Raw genomic sequence first — 11070 nt, 5'->3', positions numbered from 1 at the left:
GGATTGATGAGGCGCGGCGGCCAATGAGGCTGCGAGGAGCCCGTCGAGTGGCCCCAGTTAAAGGGGGCGTTAGAGGAGGAAGGGCCAGTCCGCCGAGGAGCTTTTGGGACCCTCGGCGCCAGACGAGACCCCGAGAGCGAGCGAGAGCGAGAGCGAGAGAGACGCGGCGCACAACAAGGACAGAAAGAAAAACAAAACAAAACCAAACCAAACAAAACAAAAGCCCACTTGGCGCATGTTCGAACTAGTGTGAGGGTCAGGGAGACTTGGGACGCCCGAGAGGAGGCCGAGGCCGTCACATTGGGATTGTTGCATCTTCATGAAAGTTGAAGAGAAGTGAGTGTTTGTTTCGGCGCGGAGCTCAGCAGTCAGCGATGTCGCGTCCCTGCGCGTGACACTCTCGCGCCTCCACGCCGCCGCCGCCGCTCACTCGCCGACAAGTCCGCGCAGCGCCGCCGCCGCCGCCGCCGCCGCCGTCGTCGTCGTCGTCGTCGTTTCCCGAGAGCCAGTTCGACCGCGATGCTGCTGGACGCGGGCCACCAGTTCCCCGGCCTGGGCTCGTTCGGCCGCCACCACCCGGCGGCCGGCGACATGCAGGAGCGAGACCTGAGCCTGGCCCAGAACTCCTTCGTGGACTCGGCGGCCCACATGGGCGCCTTCAAGCTCAACCACGAGCTGTCCCCGCCGGGCCAGAGCTCCGCCTTCAGCAGCCAGGCGCCCGGCGGCTACCCGGCGGCGGCGGCGGCGGCGGCGGCCCTGGGCGCGCACGTCACGCCGTACGCGGGCTCCCCGTTCAACTCCACCCGGGACTTCCTGTTTCGCGGCCGCGGCGGCTTCGGCGAGGGCCCCGCGGCGGCGGCGGCCGGGGGCCAGCACGCGCTCTTCGGCCCCGCGGCGGGCGCGCTGCACCCCGCGCACCACCACCACGCGGACGCGCCGCAGGGCCACATCTTGTTCCCGGGCATCCACGAGCAGCACGGCCCCCACGCGTCCTCCGCCGCCGGCAACGTGCTCAACGGGCAGATGCGGCTGGGCTTGGCGGGGGAGGTGTTCGGCCGCTCCGAGCAGTACCACCACCACCACCACCACCAGGTGTCCAGCCCCCGTGCCGACGCGTACTCGGCGGCGCAGCTGCACAACCAGTACGGCTCCGTCAACGTCAACGTGCACGCGGCGGCGGCGGCGGCGGCGGCGCAGGCGCACCACCACCACCACCACCACCACCACCCGGGCGCCTTCTTCCGCTACATGCGCCAGCAGTGCATCAAGCAGGAGCTCATCTGCAAGTGGCTCGAACCAGAGCAGCTGAGCGAGCCCAAGAAGTGCTGCAACAAGACCTTCAGCACCATGCACGAGCTGGTCACGCACGTGTCCGTGGAGCACGTCGGCGGGCCCGAGCAGACCAACCACATCTGCTTCTGGGAGGAGTGCCCGCGCGAGAGCAAGCCCTTCAAGGCCAAGTACAAGCTGGTCAACCACATCCGCGTGCACACGGGCGAGAAGCCCTTCCCGTGCCCCTTCCCCGGCTGCGGAAAAGTCTTCGCCCGCTCCGAGAACCTCAAGATCCACAAGCGCACGCACACAGGTAACGGGCGACGCAAAACATGCGCCTTTCGCTTACTTCGGAGCAACAAAGAGACATAGTCACCATTTACAATATTCTGCACATCATTCAGACTCGAGACCGATTCGTCCCGTTTCTACATCCGCGTTCAATTTGCCGTGTTAACGGTTGAGCACAGCGGGAGCTTTTTCTCGTTCGAATCGCCCCTGGAATTACCGGTGATACTTGTAACTTTTTCAATCATGACAAAACTCGCACATATTTTTTTTCTTCGCTATTCGTAAAATGGATTGCATTTGCCCCCCCCCCCCCCCCCCCCCCCCCCCCAAGCTAATTCTCAAGACATTTCTTGAGTTAAACGTTTAAAATAACGGGTCAACTCTTTATTTATGTTCACTTTTTTAAAACAATAGATTTAAAAAAAAAAAAAAAAAACATCACTTTTTTCCCTAATCATGCAAACCTAAAACAAATGTAATTGCCCACTTAATTTAATTTCAACGTTTTGTAATAAGCCGAATGATACTAAAACACATTGTTTTCTCGTTTGTATTTTTATACTTCAAATGTTCTCTTTTTTTAAATTATTTTTTTGTTGTGCAAGGGCGTATAAAACAAAATATAGTTAATCGCAAGCTAGCTTTGCATTGGTGCACTTCGAGTTGTCCATGTGCAAACCTGGCAGAGGTTTGACGAAAATGGAAACATTTTGAGTCGCGTGTGCGTCGGCGGCCTTTCACGCGTCCGCCCATCTCGCATGGAAAAAAGGGCCAGCTGCTAATTACATTTTTATTGTCTCCCCTGCAAGCAAATGGTGCGCCTTCTGTGGGCCGACTGACGATGCCCCCCCCCCCCCCCCCCCCCAAACAACTCTCCCCTAAATCAATATGCGCATTATTTAGCCAGTCAAGCTAACCCCCATTCAGCTTTGCATATGCAGGAAAGGTGCTGTTATCTTTGTTCTAACTACGTGACTTTTTTTTTTTTTTGGAGGGTGGGGGGGGTATAATATTTCGAATGCATTTCAGCCTGAGGCATTTTGTGGCAATTCCTGACTGCCTTTCCTATTCTTATTTTCAAATGAATAATAGGAGAGAAACCCTTCCAGTGCGAGTTTGAAGGCTGCGACAGGAGATTCGCCAACAGCAGCGACCGAAAGAAGCACATGCACGTGCACACCTCGGACAAGCCCTACCTGTGCAAGATGTGCGACAAGTCCTACACGCACCCCAGCTCCCTACGAAAACACATGAAGGTAAAATAATAACGATCATCTTGTAATAACAGTGTAATAGACATGATGAATTGCAACTTTTCTCGGTGTGTAAAAAGCTGTAAAGGAAAAAACAAGAAAAAAAAAAAGGACTCATCCTTAATCAAACACACAGTGGGCATTTTCTCTATGATGTATCATTTTGCACAGCATCCAGAATCAAGTTCATTGTGATTGTGTGGAGTTTATAGCCAATAATAAGCAGTCTGTGTAATAAATGTGTTATGAATGTGTAACACATGAGTTTTTTTTTTTTTTTTTTATCCTTTTCAATGTTAAAAGCTGTATAAGAATATGGCTAATTCCAAATAAAAACATGAGAAATGACCATTTTATGAAAAAGAAATCTTAATACAAACACATAAAGGACAATGTGCCTTTCATGCACAGCAGCTAGTAGAAGGCATTATATGTAACAGATGTGTAGTAAATGTGATAAAAGTGCAATAAGTTAGACATTACATTGTACGCAGTTAGTCATAAAAATGAAATGCATGATCTATCACCTTTTCAGTGGATAAAAACGTTATGTAAGATATGCCAAATTTGGATTAAAAACATTTGGAATTCCCATTATACAAAAGGAAAAAAAAAATCTGCATACAAACACATAGTGGATAATCCTCACTGTAATAAACATGTAATGCATGCGCCAGGTCGGCCTTGCAAATGAGAGTCTGCTCTCGATGGCTAAATTAAGGTCGAAATAAACATTCGATCAGAGTACAATAAATGAGCAGTTACGTTGTACGCACTTTCACCGAGGTAAAAATTGAATGGACGATGCAGCCCTTTTCGGACTACAAAAGGTTATGTAAGATATACCAAATTTGGAATACAAATTTGAATTCCCATTTTACACAAAAAAAACATCCTAATAAAAACACTGTAGACAATGTCACTTGCTGTCAGCATCTAATGAAATGCATTCTCTGTATTACACATGTAATAGATGTGTAATAAACTGATAATATATGTAATAGCCTCTTGGTCCTTGTAATAACTTTTTAATATGAACCCCCCACCCCACCCCACAGGTGCACGAGTCGTCCCCGCCCGCGTCCGCGTCCGACTCCTCGCCGGCCGCCAGCTCGGGCTACGAGTCGTCCACCCCGCCGGGGCTGGTGTCGCCCGCCACCGAGAGCCAAAGCAACACCACGCTGTCGCCCGCCTCGGTCGTGCACAGCAGCACCAGCCACAGCGGCCTGTCGTCCAATTTCAGTGAATGGTACGTGTAGGACGCCACCCCCCACCCCCCCCCTCCCCTCCCCGCAAATGAAGACACACACACGCACACACGCATTTCACAGCACTGGAACCCCACACCCCCCTAAAATGAGATTGGGACACAAATTGTTTATTTCATGACTTTTTGTTGTTGTTGTTGTGCTTCGTCCACCGCAAGAGAGGAAAATGTGTAAAATATTGTAAATAGTGGCTGACTTTGGTTGTGCTAGATTTGTCTTTCTCGGTGTCTAGATGTTTTTCTTCAACGGTAGCTATCACTCGAACTGGACTCTTAGCGCACATAATCCAATAACAATTGTACTCCATTTTGTGATCCCGATCGGGCAAACTGATTGTACTATACTGGAAACTTTTAAACGCCTACAAACTGAAACGCGTGCCAAAGTTTGAATACACGGACACACCACGTTTATCATGCCTGTGAATGTACATTTTTATTTCTTTTCTTTTTGTTTTTGTTTTTTTTTTTAAAAGAAAAAAAAGTTTGCCGGGCTGAACTTGTGCCGTTTTTTTTTGTGCTCTGCAAATTGTAACAAACAATTATGCTATACGTACGTATGTGGAAGGACTGTTGAGGAAAAATGAAACATTGTGTTGTTTTTCCTGTAACTCCTTCCAGTTTTGTGTGTGTGTGTGTGTGTGTGTGTGTGAGTGTAAATAGCCAACTGCCATATTTATCCATTTGTAATTAAATTATGGTATTTACTTACTACAGATGAAACAGTATTTATAAAAAGAATGTTTCTTTTTGTTTTGAACTATAAATATGTAAAATTTAAGAGCTTAAAACCCCCCGAGGCAGTTGTTTTTTTTTCGTCGTGCTTTTTTTTATTGTTTTGGGAAAAAAAGTTTTAAAGAAGTGTTTTCATCCTAACTGTGATAAAACATTTGACTCCATCTAAATATAATAATAAAAAAAAAAAAAGTGTTGCAAGTGCTAATTTTTCTCCCTTGTGCGTCCTTTCTGTGTTGTTTGCGTCCTGCTATTTCCTGTTGGGACTAGCGATCAACAGCGGAAAATTCGGGAGGGTGTCTAAAACTTTGGAAACGATACAAAATGTCCTCAAATCTTCAAGACACACACACTCATCACGTATATGTCCTTTAAATTAAAAAAACAAACACCAGGTTTGTTTCTGGGGGTTTAATCATTTGTGTGTACATTCCAGTTAAGTGTCTGCTCAATTGATCTACAATGACAATCAATATATGCATATAACATATAATAGTGTCCTTTAATAATTGTGCAAAAATACTTTCGTAGCCTTGAACTTGAACTTGTGTGTGCAATTCGGGGCCACAACGGGGCTGCTGTTCGTGATTATCTTCACTACATTTTTTTTTTAAATTGATCGACCGATTAATCGGTTATCGGAATTCTTTTCTGCCAAATATCGGAATCGGGCTCAAAAAAAATCCATATTGGTCAAGCCGTAATTTAAAATATAGTATATTTTTGTTTAATCCTCCAGAGAAATCTGATTCTTTTAAACATATTTCTACTTTCAAATTAGCATTTTTGGATGGGTTAATAATTCATGTAAATGTGTTTTTCGATTGAGTTTTTTTCTGTCCTGATTTTACAGCATTTTGGTGCAATCGTCGCGGTCATTTTTTCCAGTATCATCGGTACTTTGCTAGCCTTGAACTCGATGCGTAAGATTCCACGCTGAGGCCGCAGAATCTGTCTCGGGTGCGTGACGGGGGGACGGTCCGCCACAAGCCAGGCGGCTTTCGGACTTCAGACTCGAACTCGGCGTTCTGCGCATGCTAGTGAGCAGGCAAGCCATTGGCACATTTCGGTTCGAGCCCTTCAAAACGTTACCAGGCAATTTTGCAGACTTTTATCTAATAAACATGAAAATGGCAAAAAAAAAAAAAAATGTAGCCTTGAAGTTGACTTAGAAATATTGCAATAGAAAATCATGTAGTAAATTTTCGTGTGTGGTTTATTGCGGCTGCTTGTTAAGCTGTACGTTGTAGTTGATGGAAAAACATCAGATGTTTGAACGTATTAACCGCGTGCCGGTTAGCTTACATCTTGTCTGTGCAGTTCGGCAATCAGGCGTCTTGTTAAACTACCAAATATTTGTCATTGAACATTTTTATGGCACCGTAAAATATAGAAGACTCATCAAATCAAGTCTTGCATTTGACTGAACTGTACTTGGTCTACTTTTCTACAAGCGAAATATTGACTTCAATATTGTCGACTTCTGGACTTCCGAGACACGTTTTGTTGTTGTTGTGTGAAAGTTGCGTAGGCGCTTGCCGGCAGGCCCACGAGCGCATTTTTTGCCCTTTGGGGTTTTCAACTTGCTTGAACTATTTGGCTATGTTGACTTGTTATTCACATGTAATGTGCGCATGTGCGTTTTGCATGGCATCACCTCTTCTTCTTAATGCTCCTTTACTTTCAACACGTGTGATTTTTTTTTGGGGGGGGGCGACGAGCGGATATTGACGCTGACGCCAGCAGCATCAGGTTTCTATATAATAAGTGAGCGCGCACGCGCGGTGGGGAGGGAGGCGGGGAAAGGTCGCTCGCGCTCGGTGGCTCCACATGGCGCCCGGTTCCTATTGGGCTCCTGCTGCGCTCGCATCGATCCGCACTGGAAAGGGAGAGATGCAGCTTCTTCTTCTTCTTCTCCTTCTTCTTCTGCTTCTTCTTCTTCGTCGTCTTCTCTGGTGGTGTCCCAGTGCAAGTGTTCTCCTTGAGATTCCACGTGCATGGTAACTTGTGTTCAAGTGGCTTTGAATGAAAACCCTCCACTGAAAACGAATGAATTAGTCATGTTGAATTAATTGAAACATGTAAATGAGTTGCACATGATTCAAATGCGTTAACCTAACATCTATTATTTGATTATTTTCAAGGAAAAGAGGGGAAAATTACCCAAGTGTACCACATTTGAATCATGTGGAACCAAAAATTAAAATGCTTTTTTTTTTCAAGATTGGCACAACTTCCTGTTTTCAATGACGTCACACGATTGAAACATTTTTATGTTGAATATGCAGATATAGTAAAAGGTGACTTTATTATTATTATTATTTTTTTTTTAAATCAGCCACTTTTGACTCTTTGCACCACTTGTCACAATGCACAACTTTATTGAAAACGTACAACATTGTATGCGTGCGTATGTGTGAGTGCGTGTGTGTCGATTCCAGCACGAATGTTCTGCTCAAAAGTTCGAGGTAGCTTTTTTTTGTTTTTTTCTTTTAATTCATTCGTGAATGTTTTCAAGTGCAGCAGCGGGCTCACGTGCCCGAAAAGCACCATTGGCGAAGTGCATGTTCAAATAAACTGCTCGAAAGATCGCCTTTGACGCAGAAAAATTAGATACACACAAAAAAAAAAAAAATTATTAAAATGTACTTTTGAATAATTTTGCTTGGGAGTGCGTGCGTGTGTGCATGTGTGCGCGCGCGTTGATTCCCACCTGTTCGTTCAACGCAATTCAGCTTACTCGTAAAAATGTGCCCGGGCTCGAATGTGAAACAAAATGTGCAATTTATCAGTGCAACTGAATTACTTAACATTAATATAGTCCCCAATCAACGTGGACGCGCCGCGCTCATTGTGGTAATGACTTGATGAATTATAATTAGTTGTCATGGCAACGCCACTAATGATGCCAAACTTGAACACTAAATGAATTCTGATATTGCATATAATCACTTTGACCGGGTTGTCTTTCATACAGTTGTTAAAAAAAAGAATGAAATCACGTATTTTTTTTGGTCAGACTGCGCTACGATCGTGCTGCCGTTTTCCTAACCGGCCAATTGTAGTTTATATAATAATGACTCAGGACTCACAGCAGCACCCGCCTGCCACACGCAATCCTCATTAGGAGGATTTTTCAATTTCATTATTATTTTGAATTCCATTTGCTACGGATGGATACTTTATACATTGTCGGGTTGTTCAATGCCCTGAAAAATCCATGATTTTATCACACGTATCCAATCCCTTGCGATATGATGATTTGAAGGACTGACAGATACGGCGTAAAAATGCATTTAAATAGGGTTAAGATGCGTTTTGATCTTGCACTAATCTCCCGGGAGCCGAGCGAGCTCTTGTTTGGGCTGCGCTGCTATAAAGTCGCTGGATCTGCTATTTGGGATTAGCCTGGAAGCTTCAGCAGCGTGCAAGCAGCAAACCAGAAAAAACATTTTTTTTTTTCCAGCTCCAGTCTGGGCCCCAAAATGCATGTTGTTACATTTTGCATTTTGTCGTTCAATATGTGACACGCATGCGAGTCAGAAGAGTTTCCCCAACTGTGGGTGAAATGGGGCCATTTTTATTGGCTCGGAGTAAAACGCTCTAATGTTTGTTTTTGTTTTTTTGGGGTTATTGATAACAAGTCAGATGCATTCTTGACTTCTTGTCGTCAACAAAAGTCTTGTAGTTTGTGTACAATATGGCACAAAAATGTCTTTTTTACACGTTTGTGTCCCTGATTTTCGTTTTCTGTCCCTTTGTCCTGCTCCACGTCTCTCTTTTGTATTTCAGACATGTATTGCATTGTGTGTGTGCGCGCGCGCGTTCCACGTAGAGTTTCACAGCCTTCCTGCGCAAAAAGCCGCCATCCCCCTTTCGCCGCCTTTCATCCTGAGATCTTTCTCACACACATGAATGCGGCGCTGCCACAGAGCCGGAATGGCTGTCACTTCTGCTGGCACGCAGTAGAAACAAACAAACCCTCCCACCGTGAACCATACCCGCGCCCCCCCAACCCACTCCCACTCCTCCTGCTTTACTCCTTTAACGAAGCACCTCCCATTTGTAGAGCATTTTCCTCCAAGCTTCGACTGGACTCCACTAAAAAAGTGGAAAAGTGCTGAGTAAATGAGCGAGGCGTCTCGTTGTTTTTGCGCAATCGACTCTCCAAAAAGTTTTACAATTCAAGTCCTCACCACTTTCAGTTCACAGTGGGACCACAATCTTTTTCCAAAATTGGTATAATTGCCTCTCGGGTCCAAAATTCAGCCAACAAAAAACATTAAGTATCTGGACAGGAAATGTTGAAGTAACATTTGAAAGTTCACACTCCACTCGGGCTTCCTAGGCAAGTATGGAAAAGTATGGAATTTGATGTCATCAATTTCCAGCTCTGGAAAAGTATGGAAAACAGAGACTATTGGATGGAAACATTGTTTCCGAGACTGTTGCAACAATTCTATTTTCTAAAACAATACATTCTGAAAATCGAAAAACAATTAACGATCCATCCGTGTTTTTTAAGGCGCTGGGAAGTGCAGAAATAAGCAAATTGAAAACAATCATGAGTGATCTCATCATTTGGTTTATTTTGGTGATTACCAGACCTTCGATGAGTGGGATGCCGCTGAGGAATTGAGCAAAAATCAAGACAGAAGCTGCACAAAGAGGTCACGGCGTAAGATTGAAACCGACTCGCAGGCGGAAAACGACAACAAAGCAGGCGAATGCGAAGTGAACGTGCCAACGATGACGTTTGGATGGAAATCTGACGCAATTTGATGTCAGTCAGCCGACGAAGGCGACACAGAGGACAAAAGCGATGGCAGCCTGAGAGCTGGCAACAACTGGCATCAAATAAAAACAAAAAAGAAACACAATATATTATGTATTATTAACAGGGTAGGGTTTCAAAACAGGGTTAGTGTTTCACAGTAAGGTTGAAAGCAGGGTTACGCTTTCAAAGTAGTGTTTCAAAACAGGGTTAGTGTTTCAAATTAGTTTCAAAGTAGGGTTTCAAAAAAGGGTTGGGCTTTCAAATCGGGGTTTCAAAACAGGGTTAGGGTTTCAAAACAGGATTGGGGTTCCAAAGTAGGATTTCAAATTAGGGTTAGGGTTGAAAGACAGGGTTAGGGTTTCAAATTAGGATTTGAAAGTAGGGTTTAAAAACAGGATTAGAGTTTCAAAGTAGGATTTCGAATTAGGTTTGTAAAACAGGGTTAGGGTTTCAAATTAGGGTTTGCTTAAAAACGGGGTTAGTATTTCAAATTAGGGTTTCAAAGCAGGATTAGGATTTCAAAGTAGGGTGTTAAAACAGCGGTTAGGGTTTCAAAGTAGGGTTCAAAACAAAGTTAGGGTTTCAAAACAGCGTTAATGTTTCAAAGTAGGATTTTAAAATAGCGTTAACGTTTCAACGTAGGGTTTCGAATCAGGGTTAAGTTTTCAAAGTAGGGTTCAAAAGAGGGTTAGGGTTTCGAAGTAGGGTTTAGAAACATGATGAACACCAATATGCAAAGCTTTATTTCTTTATTTCCCTGTTTACATTTCTAAATGATCACTTCAACAAAATTGCTAGGAAATCAAAATGTATTATCACTGGTGAGCTATTTTTAGAACAGGCCGGCGGGCTACCCATGTGGTCCTTGGCACCATGTTGGTACCCCCATCAAAACTATAGTCAACGCATAGACCCCCAAAAATCAATCAATACAGTCAACCGCTCCATTACGTTGCAGACTCCCTCACGCAAAGGGAAAATCCACAATATGGAAAGACCTACAGAAATATGGGGGGGGGGGGGGGGGGGGGGGTCTTTAAACCCACTTAAAAAATTACAGACACATTTAAACACAGAATATATTGAGACCGAGAGACAGTGCAAGAGCAATGGATAAAAAAGCGGTGAAAATATCCAAATTAATAACACATACAGTACCAAAAAAAATAGGGGGGGGGGGAAATCCAGCGGAACTGTTACTAGACCGTAGTTCAGTTCTTTCTACACGGTTGTATGACAGTTAATAATGTTAAAAGGTTCCTTTTAACGTACGCTTAGAAAAGCTTTTACGATGGCGGCAGTTTGGCGGGAACGAATTATTGACATCGATTTGTTACGGGAAATGCTTTTGAAAGACGGACCAATCGGAAGGCGCATCGACGCCTCATGTTGGACTTCGGGGCGTCCGCTGTGTTTGAGGTTGTTTCTGAAGCAGACTCGCACAAAATACCTGCAGAAAGCGCCTCCTCCATTCA

The 11070-nt window shown here is 44.8% G+C and overlaps 1 protein-coding gene across 1 annotated transcript; it reads left to right on the top strand.

Annotated features, from left to right (window-relative positions):
• On the top strand, nt 1-5026 carry zic2a (zic family member 2 (odd-paired homolog, Drosophila), a). Its single transcript, XM_061792959.1, has 3 exons — nt 1-1585; nt 2656-2819; nt 3875-5026. The coding sequence occupies exons 1-3, from the start codon at nt 520-522 to the stop codon at nt 4073-4075; spliced, it is 1431 nt and encodes a 476-aa protein (XP_061648943.1). The 5' UTR covers nt 1-519; the 3' UTR covers nt 4076-5026.
• The last annotated feature ends 6044 nt before the right edge of the window (nt 5027-11070 follow it).

The sequence above is a fragment of the Phyllopteryx taeniolatus genome, chromosome 12 (assembly GCF_024500385.1).
Source record: "Phyllopteryx taeniolatus isolate TA_2022b chromosome 12, UOR_Ptae_1.2, whole genome shotgun sequence".
NCBI lineage: Eukaryota > Metazoa > Chordata > Actinopteri > Syngnathiformes > Syngnathidae > Phyllopteryx > Phyllopteryx taeniolatus.
Note: the sequence above shows the minus strand (reverse complement) of the source record. Positions and strands in the feature narration are given on the sequence as shown.

Coding starts and splice junctions, on each gene's coding strand:
- zic2a (XM_061792959.1), top strand. CDS start 520: ATGCTGCTGGACGCGGGCCACCAGTTCCCCGGCCTGGGCTCGTTCGGC. Junction 1,586..2,655: donor CCACAAGCGCACGCACACAG/GTAACGGGCGAC, acceptor AATGAATAATAG/GAGAGAAACCCTTCCAGTGC. Junction 2,820..3,874: donor CCCTACGAAAACACATGAAG/GTAAAATAATAA, acceptor CCCACCCCACAG/GTGCACGAGTCGTCCCCGCC.